Here is a 15,091-nt window from a genome sequence, read left to right as displayed (position 1 = left end):
AAGTTCTTCCACATCAGCATAATCTTTTTCTTCAGGAAAAATGTCTGTTCGACAGAACTTTCGAAGAAAATTATGTAAACCAGCACACGCAAGTACAATTTCCGCTTGTGTCTTATAAGGAAAAGGGGGTGCAGATTTAAATATTAGAAATCGAGATTTGAATATACCAAAAATTCTCTCGATAACATTCCTCAGGGAAGCATGACGATGATTGAACAATTCTTTGTCATTTTGTGGAGTAGAATCTTGACCTGAAAACTCTTGTAGATGATATCGAACACCACGATATGGAGCCAAAAAGTTGCGACGATTTGCAAAACCACAATCAACCAGATAAAATTTTCCTGATATTTAACAATAAAATAGTTATTTCTAGAAAATTTATCAAGGATTACAATATATATATATATAATATTTATATGTACCTTCTGGAACTGGTAGTCGATTTGTGTTCCTTGTTAAAGCATCAATTAATATTTTTGAATCATGAGCTGAACCTTCCCATCCACTAAGTACGTATATGAACTCAAGATCAAAGTTACATGCAGCCAACACATTTTGTGATATATCTCCTTTTCTGTTACGGAAAGAAGCTGCTTCTTTTTTTTGCACCATTGCAAATATATGTGTACCATCAATAGCTCCGACACAATCCTAAAAATATAATAAATATATGATCAAAATAATAATGATATGAACAGGGATCAAAATAATATATATATATATATATATATATATATATAGTATAGTTATAAGTACCTTAAAATAAGGATAAAATCTTGTATTTTCTCTAATCTTTTGAGGTATTCCGGGTCCAGCGGTAGCCATGAAACTTGGTGAAATTTGGTTTAAAGCTCGCAAAACTTTACGAAAGTTCTCACTTACAGCAAATTTTGATCTCTTAAAAGTATCTCGTGTATAGCAATACCTTGCGTTTTGGCCAACTATTAAGAGAAAAGATGCAACCATTTCTTCAAGGCTAATATATCTTGTATCGGTTAAACCTGTCTTCTCTCGGATGAGATTGCATAACTTCAAGAAAATATCTGGATACATTCGGTATAACTCTCTAAAATTAAGAGGATCTTCTTTCAACACACTTTCTATATAGTCTTGACCAGCTCTTGTGATTACACGTCGAATGGGACGTTCAATTTGCAATTGAAGTTCTCGTTGTCGCTTCTTCAAACACATCAGCTGACGAAAAATTAAGAGCACCAATAAAGTAATATGGACATCTAACTCCTCATCTTCATGTGACATGTATGTCTCTTTGTCATCAGAAGTTTCTTGTTGCCCAAGAAACTCAGGATTCATGTTTGATAATGTCTACCTATGATAAAAAAAAAAAAAGGTTAAGCACGGCTGTTTGACGAGATGATCTTACTTTATTTATTTGATCGTGCTTCTTTTCTTTATTACTAAATAAGCAACTAACTTATAAAATAATGTAAATTATACATATCAAAATTTTACATTTGACAAAAAAAGAATGTAAGGTTTCCATTTAAATAAGAAACTAAAATTACGTAAATTTAACAAAAAGTATGCAAATCTAAAATTACGTAAATTAAAAAAAAAGTATGTAAATTTACATTTAAATAAGAAACTAAAAGCACGTAAATTTTAAATAAAAGAAAGTAAAAAAATATATGTAAAAAGGATGGATAGACAATCACACAAGGTAAGGCTACAACGCTCTTTGATTTATACATTATGTAACATAGTTTAAGCAACGAGTTTTACATCTCTTGACCTGTCATAGAGCAAATCTTATCCAAGCACATATTTAATTAATTCCAATTTTGTTTGTTTGCATAATTGCATGTTTTGGACATGTTCAAAAGCTTACAACACAGTGGAATTATCAATTTTGAAATTATAGAAAAGAATGATAAAAAAATAATTTTATTATAAAAATCAAAAACCCAAACTATAATAATAGCAAAAAAACCGCAGACTATAAAACCCACATCAGATGATAAAAATAAATAAAACCCCATCATATAAAATAATAGCTAATTCAAAACCTCATGACATTATGTTTAATCCAACCATAACGTTCATCAACGGACATGCTAATGAAAACATCTTTCATTCCTTATTGATGAATTATTTTAACTGCATCATGACGTACATGGTCCTCCAAATCAGAAACTTCTTTGATTGCTTCCCATAAGTTATTCTTTTTTTTTTCTGCTTCTCTTTGTTCAGCTTCTTGCTTTTGTCTTGATTCCCTTTCTTCTATTAAATTGAAAAGTTTCTGAGTGATCGTTGTCAAAGCGTTAATCTCAGAGGTAGCTTCTTCTACACCTTCTTTTTGAATGGATGGATCATCAGCTTTATGAAGAGAATTAGTTTTTTGTCTCTTTCGTAGTGGGAGCTTTTCCACAGTATCATTTGAAGGGCTGCCTAAAAAGGATGATTGTGATTCATAATTTTCTTGAACATTAAAAGAAAATTCTTCACCATTATTTGGTTGTTCCTTTTCTGCTTCGGCAGTTTCAGTTGTTCGAGCATCAGTTGTATCACCCAATCCAATCGCGCTTCTGCCAGTTGCTAAATTCCTTTCAAATATAACTTTGAGATCATCAAATTCTTCAAAAGTCTCATCACGAAATTTTTTGTAGTTTGGATGTGCCTAAAATTAAAAAAAAAAGTTAATACAAAGAAAAAAATTTATAACAATATAGTCTTACATATCTTTTTACCTTTATATATTCAGTCCACACTTCATCTGGAGCCGTAAACCGTTTTGTAGTTGCATCCCATCCGAACCCAGAACTAAAACGAAGAAGTTCAGCAGCAGCTAGATACTTTGTTTTCAGAATCTTCATTCTGTTTGAGTAGTGCTGAAAAGTTTTGGTGCTCCCATGCATTTGATTGAGAGTAGGTAGGATTCTTCTCTCCACTGTGAATTTGCTGAATAGACCATTACTATCACGTAAACCTGCAGCAATACAATCTAAAAGTAGATTTATCAAAGTTTTATTTTCTTGAGGACTCCATTGAACATAAGAACCTTTTCCACGTTCTTGTGGTTCTTGTTGTGATTCTTCCATTGATGCTCTTTTAGGGTTTTAAAGTGTTTGTTTTTTGTGTTAATTTTCTAATGTATAGTAGAGATTATATATAACTATGATACACCGACCACTACGATAGAAATAGAAAACATAGGAAAATGTAGAAATTGGACAATTGAAAAAATAGAAAACTTTCAAAAATGTGATGAGTGCTCTCAATGTTTTTAAATGGAAAAGTTACAAGCACACAACCGTACAAAATAATCATATCTTTGTGAGTGCTTGTTATAATTAACGTATGCAATACATATATACGAAACTTGGTGCCAAAAAGATATTAGGAAAATATAATACAGATTTGTCAAAATATCAAGGTTCAACTCAATATTTGCTCCTTTGTATTTTTAACTTAAAATCATTCATAAATCCATTCAAATCTAACTTTAAATCAAATCTTCAAACAAATTATTATTATTGAATAACACCTGATTTTAAAATCTATTTTAAAATCATAAAACCAATAACAATTGATTTGAATATAGATTTTAAAATCATATAACCAATAACAATGAATTTGAATATGGATTTTAAAATCACATAACCAATAACACTTGATTTGACTTGTATTTTCAAATCCATTAAAATATATGAACCAATAACACCCCCTAAAATAATTTTAAATTCAAGAAATCAAAAATAGATTTTTTTATTGTAAGAAAAAAAAATTCTTTACAGATATATATATATATATATATATATATATATGATTTGATCTTGGATAAATATCATGGCGAACAAATAATATAAAATTATTTGAGATAAGTGTACTAAGATTTCTTAAAGATTTTAAAACATCTAATTATCAGATTTACTGATTTTCCTAGAGAAAAAAATGGAAAACTTTTAAAAACAGAGAAAGGAAAATAATGGGAGGCTTGGTTTCCAAGTAAGTTAAAAAGGAAGAGTTTCGAAACATAACAGTACCCAATTAGGAGCTCTTTAGCCTTTACTCTCTCTTTATAAAATCACATCAAATTAATCTCTAATAATTCTCATCCTCTCCTCTTTCGTTTGCTTTGAGACCCTAAACTATGTCGACGAGAAAGAGAGAGGAAAACACAGAGGGTATGTATTACGATGATCATCTTGCGGCTGCGGAGAAAGAGATAAGCTCGAGAAATTTCTGTACCTTGGTTGATGCGGCCGTCCTGTTATATGAAGAAGAAGCAGAAGCAGAAGCAGACCGTATATTAAAATCGGGGACTCTGTCTGAAAAAGAAGAAGACATCGAGTATGGATTTTTCAATGCCTTCCCAAGGAAAAGAAGGAGCCCGTCGAAGAAATTTCTCCGGTCACAAAGCCATGAAACCCTTAATGAAGCTTCTACTTCTTCATCACTTTTCGACCTTAACAAGACCCCAGATGATTCTGATACAGAAGAAGCTCCATCGAACCCTCTTCAGTGTTTTTATGTAACTGCTCATCCTTCTTCTTCTTCAACCCTAACAGAGAAGACAAACCGCAAGAGACGTGCCCGGCAAGAGAAGCGTAACACTGGTGGTAAATCCAAGAAAGTTAGGGTTCCTCCTTTTTCATGGAAAGGTAGAGCTACTCCGGAGTGGCTGGTCAGTTTACTGGAAGCAATGGCAGCAACGAGAGGAGAGCTTGTAACCGAAGGCCCGTGGCTCATCTTTGAGAAGAAGCTGACCAGTACAGATGTCGACCCGGCACAGAGCCGTCTCTTATTGCCTTTCAACAGCCTAATCCGTAACGACTTCTTGACTCCCGTGGAGTTGAGAATCGTAGCAGAGCATCAAGATGGAAAGAACGGAGTTGGGGCGATGCTAGTGGATCAGCACAAGAAAAAGTGGGGTTTGATTTTGATGAGGAGGGAGATGTTGAAAGGAGCAGGGAATGGAACCTTGAACTATGCTTTGATCTGTGGGTGGAACGATGTCGTTCAGGGTAATGGTTTGAAAGAAGATGACGACGTCAGTGTTTGGTATTTCAGGTGGCGCGAACGTCTCTGCTTTGCCCTTGTTCTTCCTCCTCCTCCTCCTGACATGGCACACAGTAGCTCATCTCTTGATCTCTCTGTCTGAAATGTTTATCATGTCTGTTGTTGGTTGATCTATTCTCACTGTGATCTAATGTCAGGGGATTGTTGAGGTTTTTCTTCGATTTGTCACTAGGAGTGTGATCTGTTGTTTTAGATCTTTGCTATTGTATGAAGTTAACAATTTAATATGAATCTGGTATCTTATTTTGCTCTGCTTTAGTTACTGCATTGATTAATTTATTCTTTTCATTTCTCGAATATGTCTCCAAGGATAAACCTGTATGGTGGAATTGATCTGATCTCTCTAGTTTCAATCGAACAAGAAAGTGGCATAGTTATATATATTGGGGATGCATCTGCAGAATCTTTGGGACCATTTAGTGTCTCCTAACGTCCGCCAAACAACACCTTAACTATGGTAAACGACATTTTAACCATTTTGTAGAACTTTACAAGGTTCAATCAGTAAGATAACGAGTTGAAGGTACCATTTGATCGTTATGGTAACTGGTGTACTGCTTAAAATGATTATCTATCAAATAGAAACTCCATAAATTAATAGTAGTATAAATTAATAAACAATATAAATTAATAAATTCTATCATTTCTGAATTAAACTAGTTTTAAATATAGCACAATTCGATAAACAATAAGATAATAAATTGTCAAAATCCTTATATAAATATATGGTCCAAATATAAACATAAATTAATAGCTAATATATATATATATAACATATATATAAATTTGAATAAACATTGTACAATTTATTTTTTATTTATAATTAAGTACATCTTCAACTTTTTAAGCACTTAAAAATATTTTGATGTTATTTTGTCGATTACACCTAAAAATGCATCTACGTTTTATAGTACATATTTTCTACATATCAAATAATCAAATGAGAATACTATAAATTTATATCTGTAAATAGAAGTCAAACTATAAATTTATATCTGTAAATTGAAGTCAATTTATATACCGTAAAAATCAGTTATTTTCCTATTTTAAAATAAAAATATATTTCTAATTTATAAATCATGAAAAATCTGTAGATTCATAAAATATAATAATCCAAACTTTTATAATTTATGGATTACTATATAAACAAAACGAGAAAAACAATGCATTCTAGAGAGAATGACGCTAAGGCTGGGCAAAAAAATCTGAATATGAAGAACCGAAAAAGAAATACAGAATCCGACGAATTGGTTGAATTTCCAAATGAGTTAAAAATTTTGGTATCTAGAGAACCAGAATCAAATCCGATACGAACCCAATTATTTCGGGTATCCGAATAGATTGGAATCATATTTTATGATTAAATATGTTAGTTATTTTTATAATATCAAAAAAAATATCTAAAATGTATAAGATATTTCGAAGCTGTCCAAAATACTTGAAAATATATCTCTACTATATAAAAGAGACTAAATTGAAACTTTTTAAAGCTACTAGGGTTTGGCTCGTCCTACGGGCGGGTTAGCTACTGACCGGCCCCTTTCAAATTTTACTTCGAGCGGGGTATGCAAAAGTGTTAATGTATATGTTAGGAGGTGTTTTGTCAATTGACTTAGACTTCATATGTATTTGAACGTATGAGTTTATTTGAAAGGTAAGATGGTGTGATCTGATATTTTTTGGTAATGTAAAATAGTGGCATTGGTATGAGGGTTGAGGGCATGCAGTTAAAGGCGTTGTGTGAAGGACTTTTAAACTCTGTACTTTTGTGTTTTTTTTTTGTGTGAACCGTGAGCTAGTGGAGGAAGCCGGAAAATTATTTTGTTTTCCTTCAGGAGGAACTGTAGTGTATAAGTAGTGGTGGTTGGGACTTTCTTTTCTTAAAGAAAAACTTCTTCACCATTTAACAGAATCAGTGTATTGCCGGTAGTGGATGGTATAAAATGATGTAGAGGTTTACAACATTGACGTCTAGCAGCCATTGTTTTACTCGGATCAACTATTGGTCTGACTCCTAGTTTCTTCCTAACTATCTCAGTTACAACTTGAGAGGTTCGTTTGTTTATAGTATTAAATACATGCTCAAGGGGGACCTAAGCTACTTCAACTGAGGCTGAACATATTTATCATTAACTGATTATCTTTTTTTTTTCTTTTCCAAAAGACTGATTATCTATGACTATATGACTAACATAAAATATGTCTTTCAATTACTCAATTTGTCGGCCTCAATAGCAAGCATAAGCGTTACTCTAGGCGACGATACTTCGACGGTTTGTAACACCTTCGGAGTCGTTGACTTCGTCAACTCATCACCTGCACATCCATCATTAGTAGTTTTTTTGGGCCGTTATTTAAAACGTAGAACATTTTAAACGTTGATGCGTCTATAAGATTGGTGTTGTTTTCATTTCTTTCACCATGAAAGATGTTTTAATAGTTTATACATAAATAAGTATAAATATGTTTTAGTTTTAGTTTTTTTTTTTAAATATCTGTTTGATAATTGTGTTGCTAATTATTTGTTTTATTTGATGTCAGTATTTATGTTCACATTATTTCTTTTTAGTTCTTCTAATAGTTTGTATTGTGTTTATTTGACTAATAAAACACATCTCTATATTTTGATGCATATGTACTTTTAAACAGCGTTTAATTGATGTATCTTGTAATTTAATTATTTTTATAATGTAGTTTTATACAACGTATGTATTTTGTAATTTTTATCTTTAAATCATGATTAAAAAGAAATATGTGGACCTTTATGTTAGTATAGCTTTTTATTTTCTTTATTCTGCTAAGTTAATTTTTCTAATACTTTTTGATCATGTACGATTTGTAAATGTGGTTGCATATTATTTATTTTCTCTTTTGAGTGCATTGATCCAAAGACGTAAAATTTCTTGAGATTCAGTGTTTTTTTATTAGTTCTTATTTGATAAGTTGTGAAAAAGAGAAGATCATAATGAATTATAATACATTTGTTTTTACCTTTTTTATATTTTATTATTTTTAAAATAGTTATTAATTTTTCATTAGACTAATATCGTTTTATGGGAAGGTGAATGTTTTAAGTTTGGTTGGATTTGAGAATATATCCTAAATTATTATTTATGTTAAATAATTTTAAGTAAATATAGAAGAGAAATATAACATTTATTTATCAGTATTAGTTGTTCGTTGTTTTACACAATCATCACCATTACTATTAGTCGGCTTTTTCGTTCAGTTTAGTCTGATTAACAAATTTAAATATAAAACACAGTAAGGATTATACAGAGAAATTTTTTTTTCCTTGTCACTGTCGTCGCTACGTCATTCGAGCTTCCTCAATGTTATAGTTTGTTCATACGCTTAAATTTTCATTTTCTTGATCTTGTTTGTGTTGCTTGTGCTGCTTTTGTTACAGTTTAAACTTGACCAAAATAAGACAGATGAATCAGTAACATCCTTTTAGATGGTAGGAGTGGTTTGGGGAGTATGTAACTTGATTGATCTTTTAAACCATCTATACCTTTTGTATTTATGGCGGGTCTACAACGCAATATCTCTCGATTCTACAGCCAAAATTGTCATTGTTGGCTATGGATTCAAGTATTTGTGCATCATATTGACCATTGTTGACGACCTTGTGAGTTTCAAAACTATTATAGCAAAAACTGGAGGTATACCGTTTAAAAGAATACTCCATTGTATTAAAAATATTGGCTTCAATAATAATGCAGAGAATGGAGATAAAACTCTGAGGGGAAGTTTGAGTTAGTGTAGTTTCTGTTGGCTTCTTTTTGTTCTGGAGTATGAAAATCTGTTGATATCTCTTAATAACCTTCTCTATTTCCATCATCATCTCGTATTTGCAAATGACATGAGTTGTTTGTAGCTCCAGAGGCTGAAGAGCTAAAGCGGTACCGGATTAACAGTCTTCAATCATTTTAACAAACTGGGTGAGGCAGTGAAATTGATAGCGATGGTTGCATCTGAGAGCTCCTTTTTCTTGCTTATTTAGCTATAAGCATGGGAAAACATCAATAAAGAGAATAACATTTTAAAAAAAACATATCCTAATAAGGAACCTCGTTATCGGAAATTTCATTGTTCTTCAGCGCAATAGCTACAAAGAAAAGCTCAAACGTGAACTTTTTAGGTTATTCAACTCTATTCCACTTGAAATATTTAAGATACTTAAGAGCTCCTTCACGCCTATTAATCTATAAACATGGAAGAAAACATAGAGTGAGAATCACATTTTCATATCCTAATAATGAACCTCATCACCGGTAATTTCTTTGTTCCTGAGATGTTGCAAACTTAGTCACAAACCCATGTGTACATCTATATATATAGAGGATACAAACAAAAAATCTCTTTGTCACAAAATAAACTAACAATATAAAAGCCTAGATAACAATGCCAAGGTATACCTTTTACAGTCTTCCATTTCGTGATTCTCAACGAAGAAGCTTGAGTAAGAGACAAATGTGGATCCCATAACACTTCATTTTCATCATCATTGTCATAAAGAATGCTTTTTATCAGCTTTATTTTTGCTTCTGATTTCTCCTCTTATCCCGCCATTTGGAATATTACTATGTGTTATAACAAAGTTCACATCCATGTGAAGCTAGCTAGAGATTACCCACTGTTCATAAATAATTTGGCCTCTTATACCCTATTCATCAAATCAACGATCTTGCAACTGATTCATTTTGTTGGTGTAAACATGGCTATTTTTCAAGTGGAGATCACTTGCAAAAGTAACAAAGCAATAGGCAAATCTTCAAGAACAAAAACGTAACTAAAAAAGAAACTATTATCTTTGTTGTTTGGGAAGTTTACAGCCTCTTGCGAGCCATTCTCTGCTACCATAAGTTTGCCACTGTGACTACTACTCGAGCCTCCACAGGTACCATATTAACGTTGCTACATCTATCAGAGCAGTGAGTAATTTTATCCAGTGGAATCACTGATGCAATGTTTCAAACTTTCTTTATTAGTCCTCAATGTCACCACTCCTATTAAACCTATATATGCACCAAAAATCCAAACATCTTGACTCTTCATAAAGTACCAATCTTGAGTTAATCCAAGATTCTGTTACGATATTTTTGATCAGTATAAAAGAAATAGCAACAACGATATCAAAACCAAATATCCGTCAAAACTTTAAATGCCCAAAATATATATTTTTAAGTTGCTAAACCTGTGGTTACGCCGGCAGTGAGTATCCGCAAAGGTCGCCGGCGGAAGTAATCACCACATCGTTTTAGCCATCTGCTCATCCTTCCCAGAGCGCAAAGACGTGACAGTGGCTGCTGCAATAGTAGTAACAGCTCTAGCCACACCAGAGAACAGCCTGGATTCAATGATCTTGATGAAAACAAAATAGGAGACAAAATATTAAGAGCAAAATCAAATCAGAAGCAGTCTTTTAAGAATATACAGTAAAAAGAGAGAGAGATGTATGAGCGATTTAGGGGTTTTGAGAGAGATTTGATGAGGAATCAGTGGAAGATGAATGGATGCTTCAGATCCGTTCGAAGAAGGTAGCCGACTTTTGATTTTGGTTCAAATCCATCGAAATAATATCAATTTATAATAATCTCTTGAAGACTCTTCGTATGATCGTAAATCACATGAATCATATACGACGAAAATGGAGATGAAGAGTCTGCGATCCCTTTCATCAAAGTTGGACGCTCTGGTGATGTGGCAAAAATCTGATTTTCTATTGGTTGATTATTTGTGAGGACGTGGACAGCATGAGAGGAGCTCTTATTCAACTTTTAGTATTGTATTGATTCACCTATGATAAAATATTCATAGCCAATAAAACTGACATGTCATCATCAATCTCAACACATGTCACTTTAAAAACACTTGACTAAACCGATTTCTTTAGATTGAGCTTTTGTCGTGTTTTTTTCCAGGGCCAGTGCTCCGTGTGGGCCTGTAAAATATTTATCTCTCTTAAGTCTTAAAAAGTTTCATTTTTTTTTATCCCATATAGTTTTGATATCTTCCCTATTTAGCTCTCACCTCCTTCTCCCTATCGTCGTCCATGGTGAAACTGTAACGTCAAAGATTCCACTTCATCATTCCAAGTTACGTTTTGCTTCGTAGTTATACCAAGCATTAAAGATTACCACTAAACCCACTAACTCCACTTTTTAAAACCTTCAGCGTCTATATTCCGTATATATATATTGCTCTTGAGAGACCATGATTCGTCTTTTTAACTTTGCCGAAATCAGATTTTGTGTCCTACCACACAGAACCCCTTCGAACATCATGACCTCTCAAATTCCTTTCTCAGAGTTGAAGGCAGGCTGATGTAGACAAGTTGTTGAGACAAGGCTGCTTTGATTTTGTGAGGCTCAGAATGTGAAGAAAGGGGGCGAGCGTATGGCTGTTGATATGCTGCTCATTGATGGGGAGTTAAGCCGGTTCATTATTCCAGTTATTACTTTAAGGTTTTGAGCTATTGATGTTAACATCTCCTGAAAGAAGAATCGGCTTATGAAAATGTTTTTGATGTTGCAAGAAACAGCCCGAGCTTCAAGTTTGGTGATGCCTCAGTTGCTATTAGATTCACAGACCAAACCGTATTCTTGAAGATTCAGAAACAGCTGAACCTGTTCCGCCTGAGAGTTTCCGATTCCACAATTAAGAATAACTCATGGTGCTAGCCAATATGAACAATGATCTGCCAGGTTAGTTAGCCTTATAATCCCATAGAAGTATTGTAGTAAAGTTTGTATTCATTTTTGTTTTTGTAAGCAGATGTTGTTGGGGAAGTTAAGGGTATTAGAACAATTTTCAACAAGGAGACACAAAGTATTCAACGCATCACAGTTACCATAATGATTGAGAATTATGTGAGAAGTCTCTTGCTTTAATTGTGTCAAGGTTTCTATTTTTTCAAACTTGAGCATACACACTGCTCTAACTTTATCACTTTCCAGTGAAACAATTGTCTGCGAGTGTATTGGACGGCCTTGCGATTGCGAAGCTCTTGGATGAACTGTTGATAGCCTCTGGTGTAGAACCTAAGGTGTTATTATCTACCAATGTCAATCCAAAGTTAGTTGGAGCCTTGGAGGTGAAAGCCTACACTCTTATGGTGACGATGATGATACTGCTGTCTACATTATTTTACTTAAACAACCTCTGTTTGTTCATCTATTTGAGGAGAAGAGCTTAAACAAGTTACACATAGACACAGAGAGCTAAGCATGGGCACGCCACACTTCTAAATTCAAACCAAAATTACAACCATGGTACTGAAAAACTATTTCTTTTTATGTTTCACTAGATTCTATTGGTAGCTTTAGTTAAACCCTTATGTATTGCTTCATTTTAGTTAAGCGATTCCAGGAAACATCATGGGAGGGGGGAGGTCAAAGCGACCACTATCTATTGATTAAACTCATTATTCTTTCTTGAGAAATATTGAAAGGAGAAAAGTATATAAAGCCTTATACCTACAATTATCTGCTCAATGGTTTAGCTATCTTTTTTAGCTCACAACAAGTATGTATATAGTTCTTGATCATTGTATAATAAGATTTTCTACAACTTATTTTCTGTCAGCTTGCCTTGAAAAGAACAACACCTGCTCATGAATGGCCTGGACAAAATCGGTTACAATGCTACTGTGATGGCTGAAGGACAAACAGGTCCGCCAATGATCCAATAGAGCCACCTGTTTCTGCTGGTTACAATGGAGAGGAAGATTTAACTGTAGAGGAAGGGTGCTCCACCAAGAATACTCGCACCGACTAAGTGTTAACACCCGGTTTGATTGTGACTCTTAACTGTCTTCCAAGATTCGACACGAAGCTTGACAACTCCGACATCAATGGCCTACCACAAAGCTTGGATCTCTTGCTATTGCAGGTCTGAATCCTTAAACATATCTCATCAGAAGTTCTGATTTTGTTTCTTACCCTCTGTCTAATGATCAAAAACTTTTTAATACAATTTGATCAATGGATTCTACTTACAACATCTTTCCCATAGGTGTTTTGATGGTTTTAGCATTTTAGTTGCTTAGTCTTTTGTTTGAACTTGGTTAATATCATATACTTCTGCGTTCATGAACTAAAGCTCTTATTTTACGTGATTTATTTTATTTTTCGCGTTTTTTTCAGTGGGTGCATATGATGTAGGGAAACTGAATTTGGAGCTTGAGGTTCGAATGATAAGTGTCTGCATTCAGCTTGGTTTTAAGGACCAACCAGACACTGACACACTTCTGTGCAAGGTCTTTCATCAAGATATCCATAGGATAGGAATGACAAAGGAGGACAAGGAATCTCAAGTTTGGCAGTATAATCTAAGATGATGTAAAGGATCTTTCTGATGTTATTCTTTTTCTTCTCTTAATTTGTTAGCCGGATAATTTTGTGCGTATGTCGTATGATGATAACATTTTATCTATGATTGTAAATATCTAATATGTATATTTGATGTCTTAACTAACACTAGATTATAGTATGTGGTTATTTATCAGCATTTCAAGTTTTAATCAGCTGGAAAAAACATGATAAAGATTTCAAGTAAACTAAACACTTTGAAATATTCGATAAAATTTATGATATATTATATACTTCGTTCAGTTACTAACCCGCCCGTAGGGCGGACCAAACCCTAGTATTAATAATCAAAAGTAAATATCTAAATCGCTACACAATATTCAAGACACCAAAATACTTAAAATATCTAATAATTCTTCATCCAAAGATTCAACCTAACAATTTTTATGTGAAGTTTAGGTGTTTTGGTATATATTATTAAAATTTATATGTTATATATTATTTTTATTTTTACATTTTGAAAAATTTAAAGCATATATGAATTTTAATTTTTTTAAATAATTTATACGGGTTATCTGAATCCAAACCGAACCAAAATTTTAAATACCCGAATGAGGCTAAAATCTTTAAATCCAAAAATCCAAAATTAAAATAAATATGAACCGAAACCGAATAGATACCCGAATGCCTATCCCTAAAAGTGCAACAAAAATAAACTATTTAACTTGTTTCTTTTTCAAGAATGAACTTCTTTTTATTGACTATCATCTTGAGGATGTATCTAGAGAAAATTTTGGATCATTGAGTGTCTCCTAATTTCAGCTAAATATGTAACGGCACGACCGCCCACATCTAATGGACCACCCTTGCTGGTTCATTCATCTCGTGGATCCCATCCCGTCCGACGGACAGTGCGTTAATTTTTTCCGAAGGCTCGAAATCATTGTTTACTGATCTTGCAATTACAACATGACCTTTCCCTGTGCTTTGACCTAACTCACACGGTATCGGGAATCACTTTCCGGTAGGTCACCCATCCTTCCACTACTCTAGCTCAAGCATGCTTAACCCTGGAGTTCTAAACGGATGTGTGACGAAAAAGGTAAGCGTACTTTAGTGACATAGGTAGCCAAATCAATTCTCTTAATTAAGCATTTTTATATACAACAAACTGGGATGTTACGATTCACATTCTCTCAAAGTACGCAACGTCCTCATTTTCTGGTTCTTTCTGGTTCAGGTTTTGGTTCTCGGTTAATTTTCTTAGGCTAGTTAATCTACTATAAATTTGGATGTACAAAAATGTGTATTAAGCATGGTCAAGTGGTAAGGCAAATTTGGAAAGGTGCTAAACACCCTAGGTTTGAAACTTACTATCTCAGATTTATCTGCTTGTGTGGCCAAGTAACATCTTATATATTAAAACAGAAGTCACAACTTTGATTCATGTGTGATTTTTTAAAAAAATGGACCTAATAGACCTATTACTAGAAAATGATGTTAATTTAATCTCTAATCTTATCATTTAAATTTTGGGTCTACCAGAAACTTTTATTGGGCTATCAATAATTGGATTTAAACAATAGATGATCCATTGGATTTGTAGATAGTACAAATTAAATAGATATAATTTAATGTTATAATACTATACCTGCATATGTTAAATATCTAATTATTTGTCGATGCTAACTTTTAAAATTATTAAGATTTTTTTTAAATAACAAAAATCATAT

At 33.1% G+C, this 15,091-nt stretch overlaps 2 protein-coding genes across 2 annotated transcripts; one reads left to right on the top strand and one right to left on the bottom strand.

Annotated features, from left to right (window-relative positions):
* Positions 1–514: 514 nt before the first annotated feature.
* On the top strand, positions 515–13,520 carry LOC103840199 (B3 domain-containing protein At1g32030). The gene is made up of 2 exons (XM_033280376.1): positions 515–12,939; positions 13,194–13,520. The coding sequence occupies exon 1, from the start codon at positions 4,115–4,117 to the stop codon at positions 5,123–5,125; it is 1,011 nt and encodes a 336-aa protein (XP_033136267.1). The 5' UTR covers positions 515–4,114; the 3' UTR covers positions 5,126–12,939; positions 13,194–13,520.
* Positions 2,102–3,062, bottom strand: LOC103840200 (uncharacterized protein At2g29880). The gene is made up of 3 exons (XM_033278448.1): positions 3,023–3,062; positions 2,712–2,950; positions 2,102–2,641 (listed from the first exon to the last, which is right to left on the bottom strand). The coding sequence occupies exons 1-3, from the start codon at positions 3,060–3,062 to the stop codon at positions 2,102–2,104; spliced, it is 819 nt and encodes a 272-aa protein (XP_033134339.1).
* Positions 13,521–15,091: the final 1,571 nt, after the last annotated feature.

The sequence above is a fragment of the Brassica rapa genome, chromosome A09 (genome assembly GCF_000309985.2).
Source record: "Brassica rapa cultivar Chiifu-401-42 chromosome A09, CAAS_Brap_v3.01, whole genome shotgun sequence".
NCBI lineage: Eukaryota > Viridiplantae > Streptophyta > Magnoliopsida > Brassicales > Brassicaceae > Brassica > Brassica rapa.
The sequence above is the reverse complement of the archived record's forward strand: the minus strand, read 5'-3'. Positions and strand labels throughout refer to the sequence as shown.